General features: G+C 33.9%; 3 protein-coding genes across 3 annotated transcripts in view; all 3 read right to left on the bottom strand.

The window, feature by feature from the left end:
* Positions 1 to 6,883, bottom strand: part of LOC120329230 (uncharacterized) — a 7,404-nt gene extending 521 nt beyond the window's left edge. The window contains exons 1-11 of the mRNA XM_039395789.2: positions 6,647 to 6,883; positions 6,116 to 6,238; positions 5,379 to 5,548; positions 4,696 to 4,828; positions 3,830 to 3,967; positions 3,409 to 3,489; positions 2,855 to 3,017; positions 2,588 to 2,697; positions 2,240 to 2,393; positions 1,506 to 1,684; positions 1 to 903 (exon numbers count right to left, since the gene is read on the bottom strand). The exon at positions 1 to 903 is cut by the window's left edge and continues 521 nt beyond it. Of these exons, the coding sequence (XP_039251723.2) occupies positions 1 to 903; positions 1,506 to 1,684; positions 2,240 to 2,393; positions 2,588 to 2,697; positions 2,855 to 3,017; positions 3,409 to 3,489; positions 3,830 to 3,967; positions 4,696 to 4,828; positions 5,379 to 5,548; positions 6,116 to 6,238; positions 6,647 to 6,703 (2,211 nt within the window). The 5' untranslated portion in view covers positions 6,704 to 6,883. The remainder of the gene's footprint in view (positions 904 to 1,505; positions 1,685 to 2,239; positions 2,394 to 2,587; positions 2,698 to 2,854; positions 3,018 to 3,408; positions 3,490 to 3,829; positions 3,968 to 4,695; positions 4,829 to 5,378; positions 5,549 to 6,115; positions 6,239 to 6,646) is intronic.
* A 1,858-nt stretch (positions 6,884 to 8,741) lies between these two features.
* LOC120330379 (uncharacterized) lies at positions 8,742 to 12,396 on the bottom strand. Its single transcript, XM_039397343.2, has 5 exons — positions 12,277 to 12,396; positions 11,714 to 11,794; positions 10,256 to 10,303; positions 9,519 to 9,733; positions 8,742 to 8,912 (listed from the first exon to the last, which is right to left on the bottom strand). The coding sequence occupies exons 1-5, from the start codon at positions 12,338 to 12,340 to the stop codon at positions 8,742 to 8,744; spliced, it is 579 nt and encodes a 192-aa protein (XP_039253277.2). The 5' UTR covers positions 12,341 to 12,396.
* Positions 12,397 to 14,111: 1,715 nt separating this feature from the next.
* Positions 14,112 to 17,210, bottom strand: LOC120330378 (uncharacterized). The gene is made up of 4 exons (XM_078118404.1): positions 17,198 to 17,210; positions 16,698 to 16,778; positions 15,347 to 15,576; positions 14,112 to 14,399 (listed from the first exon to the last, which is right to left on the bottom strand). Exons 1-4 carry the CDS (start codon positions 17,208 to 17,210, stop codon positions 14,223 to 14,225), a joined length of 501 nt encoding a protein of 166 aa, XP_077974530.1. The 3' UTR covers positions 14,112 to 14,222.
* Positions 17,211 to 23,687: the final 6,477 nt, after the last annotated feature.

Below are 23,687 nucleotides of genomic sequence, written 5' to 3'. Positions count from 1 at the left end.
TTTGATCGATCTTAGCGGCAATTGCTTCAAAATTGGAGCGGTGTCTATTTGACTGCATTGCGAAGAATTGTCTAACATTGGTGGAGTACTAGAAAGTTTCCTTTTCTTTGCTAAATTTTGACGAGAAACCGTCGAATCTTGATCGAAATTTGTCGAATCTGAATTTTTATTGAAAATTTTTCGAGTGGTATAAGAACAGGGCTGTTTAGTTTCATTATCCTCAACGTCGGTAATGTAACGCTTGTTGCTATCTTCGCCAACATGCTCAATAGATTCAATTTTTTTTGTTTCGTTCCAAAAATCGTTATTACTCTCCACACCTTCAGAATGCAAAATTTCAGAGTCTGTTGCATGGTGTTGCTGTTCAGTAAATGAAACTTGAAATTTCGTTTTCCTACCATGCGAGACAGAATTTTCCGAATTCGTTTTCGACGTAACGGTACTGTCTACATTTTTGAAGACAATTTTTGTAGAATTATTGGTTTCAATACTTTCGGAATTCGATATTTTTTCTTTATCCTTACTTTCCAGTGTTTCGTTTATCCCAGTATGAAACTGTACAAATGGTTTTGTATCTCCTGAAATCTCCTCCAAACAAGCTCCTACTTGTTTCGATTTATTCAAATCGATCAACAAATGTTCATCCGAAACTTTCGTTGCAAAATCGTTTCCCATCTCAACCTGTTTTTGCATCATTTCTGAATTATCATTCAATACCGTATCCCCTATTTTATTTTTTAAAATCAGATTCTGTTTAGTAATTCCGGTATCCGTCGCGGAATTCGGTTGTTCTCGGGTGTGTGTAGAAGTCTGGCTGTTTACATTTGAGCATAGGTCAGGTAGAATTGTAACTGTGCTCTCCTTTAATAAGCCAGCTTCCATTTTAGAAGATTCAGTCACACTCTGAAAGCAATATACGAAAGCTTCTGTATATAAGATTTTTTGTTTTAGAATTGAAATATCAACAAACGTTTTTCAATCTACCATACTAAATACAAGTTTAAATTTAATGTGTTAGTTCCAGCAGGTCAAGTAAATCTCTACAATTAAAGCTTTGTTCCAATTTAACTTCGTTTGGTGGGAAAAATCTACATATCAGTGGAGTTTGTTATTGGTGTATTAATTAACCTTGCTTTTACGTGAACGGTCGCGATGTTTCTGCCAGCGAACATACATAAAACATGCATAATCTTTATATTTTATAAATTAAATCTAAGTAGAGAATTTTATGAAATTTTAATTATTATTTTAAATGAGTTTATTTCGGAACAGAATAATGAAATAAGTCTGTTTTAATTTTCGATATTTGTAAGATTTGTTGGAATCTAATATCAACCACCATCGGCATACCATGCGGTCTAATTTATAAATGAATTCATTAAATTGGTAAAATTGTTTTTATTCTAAAGACTCGATAGTTGTTTTTGCTCAAATATTCTGGAAAACCTGAATGAAATTCAGATTTTGAGTAATACAATGGTGTCAAAGTGATTTTTTTCAAGTACCTCTGTCTGACTTTCTTGATCATAGCAGGCTTTATCCTTTTTGTTTTCATTCTTAGAAATTTCTTTGCTCAAATTTTCAAGTTTTTCCATCAAAGATTTGTTTTCTTCTCCTAATTTCATTGATTCCTCACAATAAATACGTTTGTCGTTTTCCAGCGAATCAAATCTCACTCTAAGCTCTGCAAAATATTTTTGAGCGCATGTGTGAATCAAATCTCACTTTGAGCTCTGCTAAATATAATTCTCCTCACTATTACGCAGACAATTGAAATACAAGAACAAAATGACTAATTAAAAAATATGTTACAAATAAATTATACAATATTTCAATAATTCAGAGTACGAGCAGGGCACAAAAAGTCTAAAAAAAATTTACTTATGGAAAATCCACTCACAAAATTCTAAAACATATTTAAATTATTTGGCATTATACAAAAACAACAATCAATTTTAAAATTTGTTCTTAATGTAATAAGGGCCAGAGTAGATATTTGTCTTGATTGAATAATAATAATATTATTGTAGTAGCATAAAATAACATAACGTCCGAAATACGATTTTGTTTTTAACTAACTACCAAAACTTTAATTGAAACAATATGGCCTAAAACTGCTGGTCTTAAACGTTTGATATTTCAAGTTCGACAACAATCCACTTCCCACATCAATGTCCATAGAATGATAAATTGAATATAAAGTAATTTTGCTTTGAAACTTATACCGCAATCGTTTTACCTTTCATATCCCGTTCCGTGTCAATATGTTTTGACAGTTCGCTTTTTGTGTTTACAATATTTTTTTCTGCTTCAATTAGTTCTGATTTTAAGGTTTCAATCTGCTTCTTCATTTCGTTTTCCGATTGCTTTGCCTCCATTTTTACTTGCGATATCTTGAAAACGTAGGTTATCAGTATAGAACGTAATTAGAATTTTTCTAATACTTTCAAATCAATTTCAATACAATTAAAAAATGAAGTTTTGAGCAGAAAAATGATTTTAACTATAAGAAATAAAAGTCGTCTTTTATGAAACATATGTTGGGCATCAACAATGATATAATTGCACTCATTGTGACTTAACCTACCTCTTCTCCGTGTTCAGCTTTCATTTTCTCTACCTTGTCCATCAAATCACTGTTTGTATTTTCTAATTGTATACAGGTATTTTCAAATAATTCCAATCGTCGTTGCAATTCTGAAATCAATATATTTGCAGAACTGAAATGGTGCTGCTTTGATGTACTGAGAAGTATAAGTTGACATTCGCATGTAATGTCATTCGCATAAAACACCAGTCTACTAATAAACCCTTCTAAATTAATTATTCTTCATAGAAAAATAGCACAATTTACCAACTACGTCTTTATCGTCTCCTTTTTTTAATTCGACGATCTTCAATGCATCGGTCCTACAATTTTCTGCATCTAGAAGACGACAACGCAAATCGTGTATGGTTTGTTTTTGCTTCATATTTTGATCTTCAAGACATTGAATTTCGTTTTTCATATCTGATATCTATAGTGTAAAATACAAGGAAATATTCTACCCAGTTTTTCATGACACAAACCTAATAATGTATTAAAACACACAATATTATTTTCCGCAATTTATCGAAACTTCCCAAGAAAATGTTAAAAACGAGCTTTTAATGAGCTTATGGGTTGTTACCATACGTTTGCATAGTTTGATTCAACAGTTTTGATAAAACAATATTTAAAAATCTAAATAATCGAAAAATATCTACAAGTTAATTCAATTTCAACTCACATAATAAATTGAATACGCTAGATAGCGTACATAGAAAGTAATCGGCCTTCAAAATATAACACCTTTCTAATTTTTAGTATCTATTTGCTTAGCTGGCGTCTTATACAAAGCAAAATATCTCACGTAAAAAAATTCTGACCTGGCTAGTCAAAATCTTTTCTTTGTCGCTCAATTCTCCATCATGTGCTTGTAAACGATATCGCGATTCTTGCTCTAGAAGCTATAAATTAATACTACTTCGTAAAAAAAATAGATTTTCCCAAAAGACGATAAATTAAAAGTGTCACAAGGCACCGATAACGCACTAAGAGCTCCACTTGTGAAGGCATTGGTAATAAAAATATACGTAGCTGAGATTTAAAAAACTTTAAACTTATAAGAAAAACAGCTCTGAGAAAAAGCCAACAACGGGAAATTTTTCGGTGTAGAAATAAAGTTCGACGATAATTGAGATCCTCAATTGTGAATAAATATACGAGAATTAGTCGTTAATGCATTAAATGTATTTGAAGCATGACTTGGAAATACAATATTTTTATCTTAAGCTTTGCTACGGTTACCCGCTTTTGAAGATCGTCTTTCTCCCGCTTGTATTCATTGATTAAACATGTTCCATGTGCGCATACACGAACCAATTCTCTATTCATAGTTTTCGAAGATTCTACGTTCTTTCGAAGCAATGTTTGAGCGGCTGTGGACTAAATAGGAAAGTATTCAGTAAAAAGTTCAAAGATGGCGAACCACTTACTCGCGTTTTTCTTTGTCGGTGACCCGCCATGTCACGGATTGTAGAAAAAACATACCATCTCCATCTACCATCAATTGGAAATTGGTAATGAAAAGACGTTAATTTAAACTAGCAATAAGTGATCTACTATTATAGTATTATAGTATAGGGATGGGATAGATATAAATTGTTATTATTTATTTGTATTAAATGTTATTATTATTTGTACAAACCCCTGAAAAAATGATGGACCAGGATAATAACGGATTAATGCGGCATAATGAGCCTTTTTCGGTTTTCGTGTGTATGCGAATCCGCGTTTTCACACACGTATTTCATAAAATCGAGTATCGAAAATTGCCTCAGTATTGATATAAGTGTTGCATGTGTAAATACACGACCCATGGACAGAGCAAGTTCCTTTTGAGACATTGGTTGAATATTCTTGATCCACGTTCTTCTTTACCATTATAAAACTGTAAATTGTGCACTAAATTTAATTAATAGGCTGTTTGTCGTACCAGGATTTTTGTAATACAAAGCTTCATGGAACCTCTATATCAATAACTGCTTGTGTATTCGTATACGAATGAGCCAAACGAGTCATGGAACGAAATATTAGGTCTGTGAGATATTGAGTACAATCATTAGTTAACAACGTAGAATTTATATTTGATTAAGTGTAAAAAGTAATCAAACCTCTTGCAATAACTTCGACAATTTTTCTGTCGTCAATTCAATCGATTTCAGACGTTCAATAACGGCGCTTGTGGAAGTTACTTTAGAAGATGCTTTTTGTTCTGCTTGTTTTAAGTTGATCTCCAAATGATGTCTAAAATATATTAACACCCGAATAAGAAAAGTGGTGTAACGGAAAATGGTGTTATACAACACCTACATAATTACAATACAAGAGTACGTACGGTGAATTTGGGATCCCTCCTTTAGGTCAAACGGCCCGACAAAAAATTGCGTCAAATTCACTTATTATAATAAATAAATTTGATATGGTCATTTCGGGTGATTGAATAGCCTATAATGGCGAGAGGTACTGGGGTAAATCTTTTCTAATAATTTTTTTTCTTCATAAGAATCATTTTTTATGGCAGAATTTATCATTGATATAATATCATACAGCATACGTACACTATAAGGAAAATTATACAACTCTCAATTCACGCGAGAGTTGTTTTACAAAATGGCAATAACAAAAAAGGAGTTTCGAAATATTAAGTCAAATAAGTAACGGAAGTCGAACGAGTCGTAACGAAAATAACGAATTTAATTTTTTTCAGTAAACTTCAATCAATTCATGATGTGATATGGTTATTGACATAAAATGTATAATCAAATCAAGAAAAGATAGTCTAACTACACCTAACCTTTCCAGACTCATCAAACTAAGTTCCTTTTTTAGACCAGAAACAGTTTTATCTGCCGTTTCCAATGATTCCTTTAGTTTTTCGTTTTCTTCCTTATATTTAGTTTCGGTTACAGACGCCGACGTTTGTTTCAATTCAATTAAAAGCTGTTCGTTTTTCTGTTCCGTGTTCTAAGAATGATGAATTGCTTATTAACACATCATTTCATCCCCTACAGTAAAATAGTTTTGGTGCGACCGACTACCATAAAATTTTGTGTGTCTAGTCTACTTTTGTAACATCTCAATCTGGAAACAAGAACGTAAAAACTAGCATTATTATCACATTCCTATTTGAATCAGCATATTGCAATCACCAGCGTTTCAATTATTACTATGGTGAACTTCGGAATGGATGCATTCTATCATATAGTATCAGCATCTCTGCACAAATAGTTTAGTACCACATGCACTTCTATTTGGCCTGGCTGAACAATTTTTGCATATGTCATTCCAAATCCCCACCTGACTACGTCACCGAAAAAAGTACGTCATTGCGATCGTCCAAAACGGGCAGACGATCACCCGAAAAATAGCAAGCTATTTCTCTCGTTGCAACCAACGCAATATGAGAGATATCGCCGTCATTTTGAAAGGTTCGTCGACAGAAAAAAGTTTATATATATATGGAAAAAAAGTAATTTCAAACATCAAAGCAAATAGTACCGGTATATAAAAACTGAAAAATAAAAATTATACCTGGAGCTTTGTTTTGATTTCTTCTAAATCCTGCTCAGCATGCAGTTTATCTGCCAAAGATTTTTCTACTTGATTTCGTAAATCATTACATTCTTTTCGCTTGTACCGCAACTCCTCCAACCTCTGTGGAATACAATCATTTCAAGTTTGAACACATATTATTGAGTGGAAAGCCTACTTCAATTTTTCTTCGTTCTAGTTTTTTTTTTATAATATACAGCGAACCCAGTCCGTTTGAAACATATTGAATGGGTTCCGTTTTTAAAGGGATTACCTCCAGAACGTGGTTCAACCACCAGTGAAGCTTAGAAATCGATGTCATGCTGAGAAATATTTATTTTGATATTAATTAAAACTTTCCCAGAGTCTACGACGGCCCTCTCACTCTATCTGATGCTCGAGTAACGTTATATCTGGTAACGTTAAAGCATTATGACATAACGTTATCCATGGCGTCTTGATGACTTTGATAACACAGTATTATAAAAGCAGAATCTTAAAAAAACTCAATAGTTTAAAATTATTTATCACCTGTAGTAATTTGGTACGGTACTCTATCAAATCACTCTGGTTGATTTGAGTCGTCATATTGCAATGGAGGTTTTCTTCTCGGAAACAAGTTGTTCACGGTAGGCTACTTTGTACATGTAAAGTTTATTTCAAAAAAGTTTTTTCGTATATCAAAATCCGCAATACATAAGGTGACAGAGAAGCGCTATACTGCTAATGACAATGACTACAAAACGATCCACGACAGAATCAGTACACCCCAATTCCCACACAGATATAGGCCATTCATTCCAGACATTATTACGTCATATTTCATCAGAACAAAGGCAATTTAGGGTTATATTCACGTTGAGCAAGACATCCAAACCATAGTCGGGGGAAGAATGTGATGCGGCTTTCTTTTTTACTTATCGATTTTAATCGGTAAGTATGTTGATAGGTATTTGTCTGTCTGTCTGTCTGTCTGTCTGTCTGTCTGTCTGTCTGTCTGTCTGTCTGTCTGTCTGTCTGTCTGTCTGTCTGTCTGTCTGTCTGTCTGTCTGTCTGTCTGTCTGTCTGTCTGTCTGTCTGTCTGTCTGTCTGTCTGTATGTATGTCTGTTAGATGCACGCGATATCTCACGAAAGCGAGATTGAATCTGCTCCAGATTTTGCATGTGCATTCATCATATCTCGGACCAAAAGCCTATTGATCTTGGGCGAATTATGTCATATAATTAGCGAGTTATCAATTAATTAGTGATGGGACACAAGGTGTCACTATGGAGTAAGAGCGCTGTTTTGAGGAATTCCCTAACTTTAAGTTAACACTTTAAGTTAGCCAGTTAACAATGTCGGATGCATTGACTAGGAAGCTTGCTACGTGACCAGAGACTGGCGTCACCAAGAAATTTCGTAAAAAAAATCTATCCGTGCTACGGTTACAGAGAAATAGTTAACAACGGTTCCATTACATTTGAACCCACGTACATTTGAACCCATGACAATTGCACCTGCATACTATTGCACCTATGGAAATTTTTTTGTTGTACGGATAGTTGAACCCATACTAACCCTAACCCATGGGTTTCAGCACCCGCATATTGATTGAACCCGCGGATATAGACATGGGTTCAAATGTACGTGGGTTCAAATGTACGGTCACCGTTAACAACATATATAACATGTTTCTATCACGTCGAAGTCAAAAAAGCTGATTACATAGCGTAATTTATTTTGAAAGCTCATAAATTTTGAAAAGCGAGCTTTGAACTTTATTTTTTGAAGTTCAAACCGCTCAGTTTGTGCTAGATCGAAGACTTCAGAATGATGAGCCAGCAGTAAGAGTACTTCAGTGTCAAGAAGAGTTTTACCTGTTTTACTTAGAAGCAATATTGCACTACTGGCGAAGACTGGTAGACTATTTACTTTAGAAAAAAAAGAGTTGTAAACCTAACCTTAGTATTAAATTGTTTTGATTTTGTGCAGCTGATCAGCAGCCTGATTTTCACGAGAAAAAGCTGTGTGGTATACTGTCGTCCCTACATCCATGTTCTTGGTTAATTCGGATTTCTAGCCGGTATACACGGAAGAGTACGAACTCACCGCAGCGTATTTTTTTGGTTTGTTTCATTTTATTCATCTGCGGTGACCTGCATGTCGTTGTGCTGCGTTGGCGAACGCTCGAGTAGTGTTTTCTGACCGTTTCGACTTGGTGGTTTATCCGAAGAAAACTGGTACGGTACACCTTCCATGATTTATGATAACACGTAATTGCGTCAGCCTTGACCTTCCATCATTTCAGTTAACTCGATGCTCAGCTAGAGCGGTACTAATGTGCGACCCCCGCGGCCGTGTCTATAAATTTGAGCATTGGTTGTGTTTGCTTTTCACTATGCATCCTAATTTTTAATACGATTATGCTTGTTCGATCTGGTTTTCATTTGTTAAACAATTTTATAGTTATACTTATAGTTATGCATATTTTTTTAAATTCAAATAGAAATTAGAATTAATAATATTTATTTACAATTGTGAACTGCAATGGTAAAAATGAAATGATTGAAATAAATCAATATCTGCGAAGTTCCTCGTACAGTTTTTAGTTGAAGTTTCAATAAATTTAATTAGACATTAAATTCACTGGCAAATAGCTCCAAATAGTACATTCTCTTCCTCCATGTAAACAAGATTGTGCATGGGTTGTTCTTTTTCTCTTATGTGAATTGCGACTTTTACTGTTTCAGTCAGTGGCACAGGATCTTTCGACCAGGTGGGCTTAGTACCATCAGATAACGTCTGGTTGTTCATCTGGAATTAAAATAATTAAAGGTTTGAGATAATTAATTATCCGACGAGTGATTTTAGTTTCACTAGCTGAAGAGATTTCGTGGATGGCTTTCAAATCAGAAAAAATAGTGAATTAGGCGTATATGGTTATTTAGCGTGTTCCCAACTGATGCACGTTGTTCTCTTTAATGTGGTAATTGATTCATATGCGAAGAATATTTGTTGAGAAATGCGATATATTTGAACCACTCAATGAAGAGTCAAATTTGTTAAAGACCATTTCCCACGAGCAATAATAAATCATTGGATCGTTTTGTTTGTTGCTGATCATCTACAGTTCTACACTACAGTAGATAATATATACAAAATAGACCGTTTATAAATAGGATGCTCAAATATACATAAGTAAAGTCAAGCAAAAATGAAGTGTGTGTGTGTGTTGAAACGACGAATGACAGAATGTAAGTGTAGGCCCATAATATCATTTATATATCATTTAACGGTACTTTAATACTTGACATACGTCAATGGCATTTCAAGATCTATCAGGCTGTGATTTAGAAAACTATTTTTTGCGAGCGAACCTGATTTTAAGACACGTTAGTATTGGAATGTGATTAAATTTACCATTCCAGTCCAAACACTAAATATTCCATCTTTATCTTCGGACAGCCATGGATTAATGTACGAAACGATTAAATCATATTGCTCTCTACTTTGGACATCAGCTAGTTTTCGTCCGATATTGGCGCAAATGGAAACTGCAGAAACAAAATTTGTTGTTGCTTCACCAATTTTGACAGGCCAAATACACTTGCCGTCGTGATGGATGGGACAATATTCTGTAACATGCAATGATATATGTTTAAACATCTCAAACTGATATTACAGCATAAGGAAAATTTCCACATAAGGTGATCACGAAATATTTAGAAAATATACTGGATTGGAAGTGGAAATTTTTTTTATCACTTTTCATACAGATAGCGTATTCTGGAATTTGTTGAATGGGAAGCGGGCCATATGATGTTATATACGCAAGTAATAACTTTCATTTAAATAGAAGATAAAAAGCGTTAGAATATAATAAAATTACGTGTTGCCAGAAATCTTGACGACTAGTGACATGCCCGCTTCATACACAGAAAGTGGAATGCAATTTTTATGCCCAGCATGTCGATTCCGAATGTTTTATCAAGTGACTTATTTTGCACCAAAAATCCATTTGATAATTAATTTTGATCTGAAAGGAGTTTTTAGGGAGAATTAATATTCAATACAAAACATCCATTAATTGGTTTTTATAGGCATCCACGTAATACACGTCGCCACTAAACCGCAGTACAAAATAGTTCACAACCTACCCTTTTCTTTTTTCGCTGCCACATTTCTACGTAGTTGGCCAATTATTTCTTGAAAAAAGAACAATTGGATTACAATGATGACAATGTGATTTTAAACTTTTTATCTATACCAGAGACCACTGACCCGCGGATCACAAAGTGACCCACCGCGTTTTATTCGTGACCCGTGACCCACCAAGGCACGAATAATATAAAAAAAATGCTAAAATATCAGTGATAAAAATTGAAAAAAAAACGGCTTTAAATTATGGAATGCGATCGCTCATATGCAAATTGTAAATTTCCGGTCCGGGATGGTAATTTTCGAAACCTTATTTTGGACGCATGTCTGCACCGCTGTGTATCGTTATTCAGCTATTGGCCCTGACATCATTTATGACATAACAAGGCAATTAAATGTTCATTCCTCGAAACTTCTTGTCTCTTTTGGAAGTGCATCTGCAGACTGTTTTATGGGTTATACGAGAAATAGATGCTACTTTGAATTTTATTAGTTTCTCGCCTACGCCTACGTTGATAAAACAAAATCTTTCAGACTTGAAATAAAAATTTAGAAATCTGAAATAACAATCAGATTGTGTAAAAGAGATTTAATGTGATTGAAAGCTGATCGAAAAATATAACACTATCAGAATGGAATTCCCTCCAAACTTCTTGGAACCGTAAAATAATTTGCTATATCATCCTAAACGTTTTTAGTAATTCATATGCGTGTTTTCCTACTCTAATTTTTATAAAATCGAGTACCCTAAAAAGTCCACGATAGAAGTCCTGCATAAGTAAAGCTCAAAACTACACCACGAACAACAGAAGCTTATAAGATTTGTTTCAGAAGTTTCTTATAGATACAAACATCGATTAAATATCTGTGACCCACTCTCTTCTGTTCCGCGATAAAAATTAAATTTTCGACCCATTCATTAAAAAAGGTTCGCCATCCCTGATCTATACCTTAATTTCATCTCTTTTACATTATTGGACACGAAATGAACGTATGTTGTTGTTATTATTCTCCTTCTTGTTACCTTATGAAAAAATCACTTTTCTCATTCCCCAAAGGACCAATTGCTTTGAAATTATTAGTGGTCGAAGATTGTGTATTTACGTTAGAAGGCTTTTATTTGTTTCTAAATTTTCTGTGAGATCTAAAATGTGCTGTATAATTTTTCATTATCGGAACACGTTTTATGATACCGTGATGGCTGTCTTCCACGTTTTTATGATATCGTGACGGGTGTGACAGATTGCATTCCCATACTACGGCGTTTCGAATTTCGTGTCCATATATTTGAGCATCGCTCTGTTTTTTATTCTCGCAAATAATTTTTTTGATAAATAAAACATTAGACATATAAAACTAAATGCACAATATGTACATATTAATACAATTTATTCAATATGTTTAGGACTTTAGGCATTAGTTATATATGGCTTCAATTATATTAAAAAACCAACTACCTTCTTCGTCGATTTTTTCGCAATTTCCTTGACTGATAAATTTTCCGTTTTTTATCTTAGTTACGCAAGGGCCATAACCACCTAAGAATCAAACTCAATCAGTTAATTAACTTCTTAAAATTAATTAAATTTCATCTAATTAGAAAATATGGAATACTTGAATAACAAAATCTTAACAATTTTTACCCCGAAACAGAAGAAAATAGATGAAATATTTAGTTTTGAAATGTTTACGTGAATTTGGAAATATAATGCTTATAGGACAAGCATTTCAACCAATCCCGACCACTATTCATCCCGACCAATCTGGCCATTAAAAACCAACTAAAATGCGAACACTTTTTTATTTGTTAATGGAAATATAACAACAATTACCAATGTATCATATGAATACATGGCGAGTATAAACTATCTTTGAATATTCGTTCGGGTGGAATCACTCTGTCTCGGGCATAACCTATCTTCTCTTCGTACAGTGCCAGAATTGACAGTTTCCAGTGACATATTGTTAATGCGAATAATACCATTAAATTGAATCACTATGCTATACTTGTATTACTTACCTTGTACAGACATTATAAAGTTGAACGAAACAAAAGACATGATGATAATTACAAAGAATCTCATTTTGCTGAATTGTAATTAAATTGCTGTTGACTCGCTGTCCTTCTTTAATTAACACAATGCGGTAAGATAATAACGCCTGATAATACCTGTGATGTTTGAATAATGCGGTCATAGAAAAAAAAAATGGGGTCATGGGAAGCCAGACTTTTCACGCATTTCCTCATACTAAAATGAATCACTCAAAAAAGCGTCAGAAAACCTTACTTGTGTGAATCAAAGCATTCGAAGATATATCGTCGTAGTGTTCCAATATTTCCTACTAGTGTGCTTTTCATTTATTTTGTAACAGTTTTGAGCCAAATATGCACTATTTACTACAAAAGTCAATTCAAGAGCTTTGCTACAAGGACTGCTGCATGAAATTCCAAAAGCCATAGTAATGTGCGCACGATCCTTGACCTATATTATAGAGTACAGTAAAAACGAACTGAAGTGACATATTTTTTTTTTGAAAAAAATAGAAATTATGTCAATTTATTTGTAAATAATTCAAATTGTTAGCTCAAATGGGTTTAGACCGCAAATCGTTTTGGTGGTGCAAGCATTTAAGTTGAGAAAAACCGCTGTGCGTATGGGAGAAAGTTCTTATTTCAGACATCCGTATTATCATCCTTCTGATATATTTTGCTTTGTTCATTTACAAAAAGTTTATCGTATCAACTTCATGATATGCGCAAAATAGCTCGTTAGCAATGCACTTTGAATTTTTGAATGCAAAAATGCAAAATTTTATTTTTTCATATAGTGAGCTGAACGCGAACTTTGAGCGAGTTCCAACGGGTTGGTAATTGTGATTTAACGGTACAAAGGTAGTGAGAGCGAGGACGCAGGTTGAAACGAATGCACGAACGAATGTTGTAAATAAAATGCGGAAGTAACGGTCGAATGAATTTAATAATTTACTTCCTACATAACGCAAATCCCAACTCCTACTTTAATATCACTTACAACACATTATTATAATGCCACACAAGACAAAGTATTGTGAACGACTAAAATACTTTATGCCAAATCTTACGTATTTACACCCGTGGACATTTGCACTCACGAATATTTGTACCCACAAGCATTTGCACCAACGGGCATTTTCACGTATATCCGTTTGCACCCATAAACACCCGTCTTCGAAATAAAATTGGTTTTATTGTCATTTGCTGCCGAGAGATGTACGTAATGAATGCGAACACATTGCAAACCCACACACGCGAATTCATATTTCTAGCCATCAACTTAGTCAAGCCATACCTCCAACCAAGTGAAAAGCAGCGTGCAAATGGTAGAGACTATTATGATGTAACAATTCCGAATATAAGCAAGTATCGTTACTTCTTTGAGGGGCTAATGAACGAATCGATTTTAAATTTCAGAATTTAAAAATGAAATAAGTCGCTGGAAGGCTTTTGTGATGACTTTTTTAATTTTCTCTGTGCGTGATATTTCATTCTGATTTTGCTGCTTTATTTTAATTCGCGAAATCACTTTCTATGATGTATGAGAACGCTTGATTGCATCACACTTGACCGCTTTTCAGCTAACTCGATGCTCAGCTAAGGCAGCTACTAATGTGCTACCCTCGCGCTGTATATTCGAGCATTGGTTATGTTTCCTATTCACTGTGCACTCACCCTATTCCATCCTGATTTTCAAAACGATATGCTTGTTCGATCTGTTTTTTTTATTTATTTCTTAGGTAATTTTATAGTTATACATATTTTTTTTTCTATTTCTAAACCCAAACGAAATAATAATTATTGATAATTTTGAACAGCCATGACAAAAATTGAGTGCACACTTATATATGTTTGAAGAAAATCACAGATAAATCTATACCAGTTTACGACGCAGTTTTTAGTTGTAGGTAAACTTTTTCAGACATTGACTTTTACAGGCAAATTGCTCCCATGTTTTTGTACTTCTCGTTCAGGTAAATAATTTTGTGCATGGGATATTTTTCTGATATCCTAATTGCCACTCTTTTCCCCTCTGTTTTAGTTGGTGGAGTAGGATAATCTGACAACCAGGTGGCTTTTGTACCATCAGACAACGTCAGGTTGTTTATCTGAAATGAAAATAATCAAACGTTTGAGATAACTATTTATCCATTGATTGATACTAGATTAACTAACTGAAGAGATTGCGTGGATGGCTTTCAAATCATGAACTGGTAACCGGACGAGATGTTCTAGTTCGCCATATAATTAAGCCGTTTTATCGGCTCTTCTCTCCCCCGAGATAAATATGTAAATCCGATCCGAGGATCGAAGTCAACAATGATGTAACAATTACGATTTGTGAGGTTGCTCAGACAGATATTCTAGCAAGGTTGCAAACATTGCTTCGTTTTCGTGGTTTTGCGTGTTATTTATAAGTTTTCAGTTGTGTTAAAAAAATAGTTTTACATCAAATAACTTCCATTTTGCCTCTCCTTCAGTTTAGTTGAAATGATCGAAAATTAATATGACAACTGCTGCGATTGATTAGGCTAAAATTAGCTATCAGTAGCCTACAAGCGGCACGCGGTTTATTGTTTCGAATAAAAATAATAGTTTTGAACATCTGTACCAGTTTGTAAGAGATAACTCTCCAAAACACTGTAAAAATAACCGTCACGGTAAGAAAGCCAAGAAGCACGAGATTGTATGGTGTTGGTTAATTATATTAAGTATAGCTTTACACATACGGCAGTAAATAGCGAAAGTGCACCCCAATGTGTTTTTTTTTTCTTGGAAAAAACTGAGCAATGACGCTATGAGACCAACTTGCTTACTCCCATAGCACTCTGCCCATCAGAAAAAAAGTATTTGGTATTTTTTCAAAGCAAAGGAGGTGGAGCGCAAAGTTTGTAAGATTTTTTAAAGGGGGGCGCGGCTTAGAAAGTTTAAGAACCTCCGGTCTATATGGCATTTTAAGATCTATTCGGTTGTAATTCAGAAAACTATTTGTCTCTTGCGAACCTGATTTTAAGACCCGTTGTTATTGGAATGTGAACTTTTGCCATTCACTTACCGTCAGATTGTACTTCATTCCAGTCCACACACGGAAATCCCCTGTTCTGTCTTCTGCAGTCCATTTACTGATGTACGAGACGATTGAATCATATTGCTCTTTGCTTTGGATATCAGCTAGTTTTCGTCCGATTTTGGCGCAAATGGAAACGGCAGCAACAAAATTTGTTGTTCCTTCACCAGCTTTGACAGGCCAAAAACATTTGCTGTCGTGATATATGGGGCAAGATTCTGTAAAATGCAAACATCTGCAACTGATATTACAACATATGAAAAATGTTTACTCTTTCTAAAATCTAAAACGGGGATCATGTTTTACTAGAGTGAGAGTGGAAATTTTTTTTTATCACTGTCCAGTTAGTAGCGTACCCTGAAATTTGTTGAATGGGAAGCAGGCCATATGATGTCATAAGCAAGTAATAACTTTTTTTCAAATAGAGAATAAAAACGTGAAAATGTAATAAAATTACGTGACGGCAGAAATCGTGACGAGTAGTGACATACTCGCTTCATACACAGCAAGTGGAATGCAATTTTTATACCCAAGTTGTCGATTCCGATTGTTTTATCAAGTTACTTATTTTGCACTAAAAGTTCTTCCGATAATTAGTTCTGATTGAAGAAGAGTTTTTAGAAGCCATTATTATCAAATAACAAAATATTCATTAATAGGTTTTTTCATAGGCATATCGCATAATATTTTTCGCCATTTAAACCGCAGTACAAAAGTTTCACAACTCACCCTTTTCTTTTTTGCTAGCTGGCCAATTATTTCTAAAAATAAAAAACACATGGATCACAAAGATAACAATATGATTTTAAGACTTTATTTCTACACTTTCTACATTTCTTTCTTAATTTTACCTCTTTTACATTATTGGACGCGAAATGGACCTACGGGTCGTTTTGTTATTATGTTGTTGTTATTATTCTTCTTCTTGTTACCTTATGAAAAAATTACTTTTCACATCCACTAATGGACTAATTGCTTTGAACTTTTTAGTAGTTAAAGATTGTGTATTACGTTAGAAGGCTTTTATTTGTTCCTAAATTTTGATGTGTCATTTTTGATTACGGGAACACTCTTTATGATATCGTGATTGCTGTCTTCCATATTTTTATGACATCGTGACGGGTGGGATATATCGCATTACCTTACTACGCTTTTTGAATTTTGTGTCCATATATTTCAGAATCGCTCTCTTGTTTCTTCTCACAAAGAACTGTTTGATAAATAAAATATTAGACTTATAAAACTAATTGCGCAATATGATCATATCGATTCAATTTATTCAATGTGTTTAGGTATTAGTTTTATTCGGCTTCAATTTTATTTATATATAAATATCTACCTTCTTCGTCAATTTTCTCGCAATTTCCTTGACTGATAAATCGTCCGTTTTTTATCTTGGTTACGCAAGGGCCAGAACCAACTAAAAATCAAACTCAATCAGTTAATTGACTCTTAGTAATTAATTCAATTTCATCTAATTAAAAAATATGGAATACTTGAATGACAAAATTTTTAGCCAGGAACAGAAGAAAAAAGATAAAATAAACGAAATATTTAGTCCTAAAAATGTTTACGTGAATTTCGAATTATAATGTTTATCTGAAAAGCATTTCAACCAATCCCGATCACTATTCATCCCGACTAATCTGGTCATTAAAAACCAACTAAAATGCGAACACTACTAATGGGAATATACCACCAATTACCAATGTATCACATGAATACATGGCGAGTATAAACTATCTTTAAATATTCTTTAGGGCGGGATCGCTCTGTCTCGAGCATAACCTACCTTCTCTTGTTAAGGTTGAATCACTATGCTATACTTGTATCACTTACCTTGTACAGACATCATAAAGTTAAACGAAAGAAAAGACACGATGATTTTTACATAGAATCTCATCTGCTGACTTGCAGTTAAATTGCTGCTCGCTTGATGTCCGTCCTTGCCGCAATTCGATAGTAACATTTCATGATATCTCGGATTTTTAAATAACGCGGTCATGGGACTTTTCCATGCACTTCCTCCTACCAAAATTTACCACTCAAAAAAGCGCCAGCAAAAACTACCTGTATAATTCAAGGATGAAAATCCAAAAGATTTCGACGGAATTTTTCAATATTGGATAGTTAAAACAATACGTGACCGAAGAACACGAAAAAAAATTAAGAAATATTTTTTACTGGTTTGTTATTTCATTTATTTTATCTACACTTATATGAGCGAGTGTGAAAACAATTTCAGTCGGCATAGATTTTTATTTAACAAAATAGAAATTCTCAAACATTTTACGCGAGTTGTTAGATCAATGCATGGGTGTTTAGGCCGTAGTCTTTCTGGTGGTACAAGCATTAGGCTTGGACAAATAGCTGTGGGTATGGTAGAGAGTTCTGAGTTTCAACAATCCGTATTAAATCACATTCTAAGATATTTTGTTTCGTTCATTTTATAAAATTTTATTTTTTCAACTTCCTATCAGGAATTGTATGTTCATGAGCAATTTGGGTGATTTTAGTTTCATTCGATTCAATGATAAATTTCCCTGAAAACTATTCTAAGTAATCGGGAATTTTCATCCACTTATCGTTATATGATGGAGTATAACAATGACTTGAAAATAGCTAAGGCTACTAGGTACGTGATGCAAAAATTCAAACAGCTCGCTTATCAGTAGAGCGATTTGCCACAGGAAACGATGTCATAACGGTTATGAGTGGAAATTCCATGACTAAATCAGCAATCACCTTATTTCCAGGATTTTATTGATATGTATGATGTTCAGGGTGGTCCAAACCCAGGCCCGCGGGACACATGTGGCCCGCAGCTTCATCATCTCTGGCCCGCGTCGCATTTGCTGGATGGTAATCAAAAATCGCATTTTGTGTTGTTTCATCATAAAAATAAATCAAAACAACCTTTCGACATATGTTTAGGCTACATCACTAATTTCACTGAATTGACTAGTGTTATGGCTAGCTGAAGCAACTAGCACAGTTGAATAATATGCTTGGCTTGGCTAAAATGTTAGCTGGCTTTCCATCTTTTTTGTCGGGAGGATAATCTAACAATATAGTCATCGTAGAAAACTAAAAATCAAATGCGGAATGTATTAGCCTAGCCAAAGTTAGCTACATTCTTGGTACTATTGTGGCCCGCGACCAATGCAAATATATGTTTGTGGCCCCCAAAACTGACAACCTTGGACCATTCTGATATAGTATATTATTGAGCGTTATCAGCAGAACATCCTGTTCCCAATAAATCGAGATCCTTCTTATAATACATTTGTTACACTGAAAAATTCACAAATTCCTTGGTTGACAGTCTAACAAAGTTTGAGATAGTTAGCTAAATATTGTATTTAATTTTGCCTGACTGACTGAATATTATAGTTGATATGCGGGACGAAAAAGTTCACAAATGATACACAATGTATCGATTATAAGCAAAATTTCTTTTACAGGTATTGTGAGCTGAACGAATTATAATTTTCTCTTTCAGTATTTCCAATATTTTGTTACCGGTCCTACGAGGTAAAAATGTTGGGAACCATTGGTTTATACAGCCATACCACTCACTGATAATAGGTTGTTAACTTAAAATGTTTAAATTTGGGGTTGAATTGTTATTTTGCAACATTGTGCATTTGATTTGTGACAGTTTACGCTAATGTAGTCACGCTACTTGCATTTACACATTAAATATTATGACTGATAATTCGAAAAAAGATTATTAGCGACGCACAATAGGTCGATTAAATGCGAAATTGTAGGCTGAACGGGAATTTCAAGCGAGTTTCAACGAATTGGTAATTATGATTTAACGGTACAATGGTAGTCAGAGCGAGGGCGCAAGGTGACATGAAACACGAGCTAATGTGGTAACTAGAATTGCGGAAGTAACGGTCGATTAAATTTAATATTTTACTTGCTGCATAACGCAAATCCCAACATGTACTTTAATGTCACTTGCAACACTCAGTAGTCACACTTAACTTTTATTTTAGTGCAGATTAACAGAAATACTCGACATTTTTATGCATAACTATATTTGCAATCAAAATTCTTTGAATCTAATCAAATGAATTTCAAATCAGTCTTCGTGATGTTCTACTAAAGAAGATTTTTCGAAACCATCAACGAGATTCCTATGATTAGGAACGGCATGCTCAGTACATGGTTTGCACCATTTGTAACTGCAAAATAATATAAATGAATTATAAAATGTAGAAGCTTGATAACAATATATATCATCTTAATTGAACACAAGAACTGTATTCCAAATCTTCAAATCAAAAATAAAAATGTATTTTTTATATTTTCAAATATCATATATAACGTACATGGGGCATTCGATTTTTATTTTTGAACACGTAATGGACCTGTGGATCGTTTTGTTATTATGTTGTTGTTGTTTTATGCTCTTGTTCTTTGTCACAGATAAAATCTCTTTTCTCTTTGATTACTGGACCATTTGTCTTTAAATTTTTAGTGGTTAAAGATGAATTTTTTTCTATAAGGCTAATACTTTTATTTATTTTTAAAGTTTCTATGAATCCTATGCGATCGGATATTTCATTCAAAATTTTCCTGTAATAAATTTTACGCATGGGAACCCTTTTTAAAATCTATCTCAAGCGGTTCCGTGACCAAGCCTGCTGGTAGGTTACTGTACCGTAACTTAGCAAATTTGAGCGCTACGTGCCCTTATATTCGAGCATAGCTCTTTTGTTATTATTGCTTCTATTTCAGCTTACACACGGGTTGAAATTTAACAAATTATTGAAAATTTTCAGATTGAGCTGAATAATGTGTGTGATGTTTTTTCTATTTTAGCTAAGGTAAGAATTTTAGTTGTATATTCACAATAAGCCCATAGACGACTTTTTAAATAAATATTTATCTTTGGGTGTGATCATAGAATAATACTTACGACTGTAGCAAAACTGTACTACATTTATTACATCTGAGAGGGACAACCTTTCGACCCTTGTACATTCAGTCTCATCGTGAGTTGAGCAAGATCGATCAATCGTCCCGTCTGTAAATATTGATGGGAAAAAATCACTAGTTATCAAGTAATATTTAATGGTTTTACATTTTGAATAGGAAAAATAAGACAATGCTCAACTACATATGACATGAAGGTGAAAGTCCATATCATTCGTTCTCATTTATTCAAAAGGCAATCAATATTTTGGATGAAATATCGGGCCCGTGAGACTTCGAGAAATTTGAAAAAAAAAAGGGAAATCATATCCAGAAAATTGGAAATAGATTGGCTCCGAGTTGCAAAAAAGTTTTTTTTTACAGTAACAACAAATTTTTAAAAAAAGTGTATATAATATGTGTGTACACACCGCATCCATATTAGGACCAGTATCATTTCGGCGTTACCTATTGTCAATATGTAATGAATAGTCTTATATGAGAATGGATCGTTTATTTTTTTGTATAACCTAGTCATGGTCCTATCTAAGAACAAAAATAATAAAAGCGGTATGAATATTGATCATACCTGCGTTAGTAGTCTTCAGGCACGTGTCTGCACTGCTCGGACATGTGACCAGATTAATGGGCTCAGGACAATTGGTGCAAACGTAGCAACTAATGCTTTCACCTGAATCGAGACAAATTAAAATTTTGGGCATTAGTGGTACTATAGTATGCCCATTTGTAGAGTGTAGGTTTGCAAGAAAAAATAATAGTTTGATGATTTAGTGCAGTGGTTTTCAACTTTCTTGGTGGAGCGGAACCCCAATGAAACATACCAGAGGCTCAATAAACCCCTAATTTGATTGTTTGAATTGTACAAACTATAAATAAGTAATCTTAATAATGACAAAACAAAATGCTTAAAACAAAAGTATAGTATATAAGTTCAATAATTGTGACAAACCTAATAGGTATTTGATTATTGTTAAAAAATAGACTATCGGATTTAAATGAAAACTTGCGGAAACCCCGGAATGTACTGGCGAAACACAATTGGGTGCTGCGAAACCCCGTTGAAAACCACCGATCTTGTGATTTACGAGTTTTTTTAGCAATATTGCTCTCTAATATATTCAAAATTTATTGAATTGAGAAAACCGTACTTGACTAGAAATATATTTCAAAAATAGCTCAATAGCAAAAAGCAGCTATCAGTAAGGATTTCAAAAATGAGAAACATTCCATGATGACCGGGGACTCGTTATAGTCGTATTTCTTACCTCGTTCACATGCAGCAAGAAGCAGAAGAGCTGGTAATATCACTTGTACAATGCTTGTCATTCTTTCCGTCTACTTTATTTTGCAGTTTCGGAAGTTAAATATTTAAAAACGCTATCTATAATACACATAAAACGTAATTGAATGCAATGAAATATAATTGAATTACAATGAATACCTCGGTATATATTATATAAAAAATTCATGCATTTCGATAATCGGCATACAACTTTCAATGTACTGTATATATCAGAGTAGGTCAAAGCACATTTATAGGAACGTTAAATAAAATTGATAATCTCTAATTGGAAATATCATTTATTACGCAAGAAATAGAATTGTACCGAAATCTTAACCACGTCGACAATAACAATTTCAACATCCCCACGGTAGAATAAAAATATCGAGGCAAAAAACGCCCAAATTGATTTTTTATTCTACAAAATGTGAAAATTCATTTTGTTTGCTTTAACGCATAAGTTATTCAAAACACTGATCATTTTAAAGGGTATGAGCGCATTTCAAAGAGCTGTGAATTAGGACCTCTAGGCAGAATACACATCCAAGTGAACCTAATCTTCATATATTTGTCTTTATACGTAAGCGCTTTCTTTTGTTTTATTATGGATGCGGAAAAACTAATTATTAGTGATACCCGATATCAGTATAAAGCACGCGAATAAATAAACCTGTGTTGTGACACAAAAGCAGTGGCGTACCCAAGGAAAGTCAATCGTTACGAAACAAACTAAGGTTTTGCAGAACCTATCATATAAATCGTGAGAAATGCGATTATTACTATTGCTGATCATTTTGTCATTATGTTGTTGTTGATCATGTTCTTGGTATTCTTTTTATCTCCTTATTTCCTTTTATTCTTGTGAAAAAAAGCGCTTTTATTATAAGTTACTGGACCGATTGCTTTAAAAGTTTCAGAGGTTAAAGTTTGTATTGTTCGCTGGGAGGCTATTACTTTTATTTATTACAAATATTTTGGTGGCCTGTAAAAAATTCGTTTTCTTTGTGTGATGATGTGAAAATTAAAAATCGCGATCCTTGTGACGGTTCCTTTTCCGAGTAAGTTGATTTTTGGTGGTTAGTTGTGGTAGCCAACTTTTTCAATTACAACACGGCGCCAAATAAAAGTATTATCACTATACCGACTCCCTTATCAATCGAATTTTCAATCGTATGCGATATGATAAAATGCCGTCAAAAACACAATAAATTAAGTTACTCAGTTACATGTTTATTTTTATTGCATACATTTTTGCTTGCAAACAATAACGGGCGCATAGTGGTTGTTTTCTTCTTAAATTTTCTATTGAAATGTATCCAAATGATAAACGCTAGTTAAATGTGTTTTGGTACCGATTGCGCCATGATTCCAATATAGGCTATGATCTCGATGTAAACATCGCAAGCCTATGTTTCTAATGAGAAATATTGCAATTATGTTGTTAATATAATTATTTTATATTGGCTCTGCAAAGGAGCGGTATTTGAAAAACTTCTCAAAATCATAATGGTCGAACAAAATTGATCGAAACCATTGGTTCCTCCATAAAACTATGACCCATGTAAAATATAACACCCCCAGAAATTCGAAATGACATTTTCGTGAGAGGTGTCAGAAGTAAATCATGGGGGCCCAACTAGGGGTACACGTTGGAGGTAGAAGACCATGAAATACACAGGTTTTATCCATTGGTATTTGTTAGGGAGCTTATCTCATAAACGTGCAAACTCCTTTCCTCATCGACAACACGAATGATAAATCAATTATAATTAAGATGATTGGACGTAGTCTCCGGGGTTTGCAGCTTCTAATGACTACCTACCACTTTTTTTTATCTAATGCGTTGGAATATTTAAGCAAAATTTACTCGAATCACGACACATTCTTTCTAATTTCATCTATTTAGAAGACAATAGACACCCACCACTGTATTTTAATGTAGAACACGTGTACTGTATATTATGCAGTTACAGACATTCGAACTTGCTGTTTTAATAGCAACTCAATAACCGTCCAAAGAAAATGACTTTTCTATTTCTGACTGTTGTGATCATAAGGACTCCTTATTCCGGTACAGATTTACCAAACTACTCGAAA

The sequence above is a fragment of the Styela clava genome, chromosome 12 (genome assembly GCF_964204865.1).
Source record: "Styela clava chromosome 12, kaStyClav1.hap1.2, whole genome shotgun sequence".
Taxonomy (NCBI): domain Eukaryota; kingdom Metazoa; phylum Chordata; class Ascidiacea; order Stolidobranchia; family Styelidae; genus Styela; species Styela clava.
The sequence above is the reverse complement of the archived record's forward strand: the minus strand, read 5'-3'. Positions and strand labels throughout refer to the sequence as shown.

Bases quoted from the DNA above. Each gene is read 5' to 3' on its own strand.
- LOC120330379 (XM_039397343.2), bottom strand. From the start codon at position 12,340: ATGAGATTCTTTGTAATTATCATCATGTCTTTTGTTTCGTTCAACTTT. The intron at 10,304-11,713 runs GTAGTTGGTTTT...TCTTTTTTCAAG, and splicing joins CGAAAAAATCGACGAAGAAG to AAATAATTGGCCAACTACGT. The intron at 8,913-9,518 runs GTAAATTTAATC...TTTTAATTCCAG, and splicing joins TTAGTGTTTGGACTGGAATG to ATGAACAACCAGACGTTATC.
- LOC120330378 (XM_078118404.1), bottom strand. The intron at 15,577-16,697 runs GTAGATATTTAT...TGCATTTTACAG, and splicing joins CGAGAAAATTGACGAAGAAG to AATCTTGCCCCATATATCAC. The intron at 14,400-15,346 runs GTAAGTGAATGG...TTTTCATTTCAG, and splicing joins GAATGAAGTACAATCTGACG to ATAAACAACCTGACGTTGTC.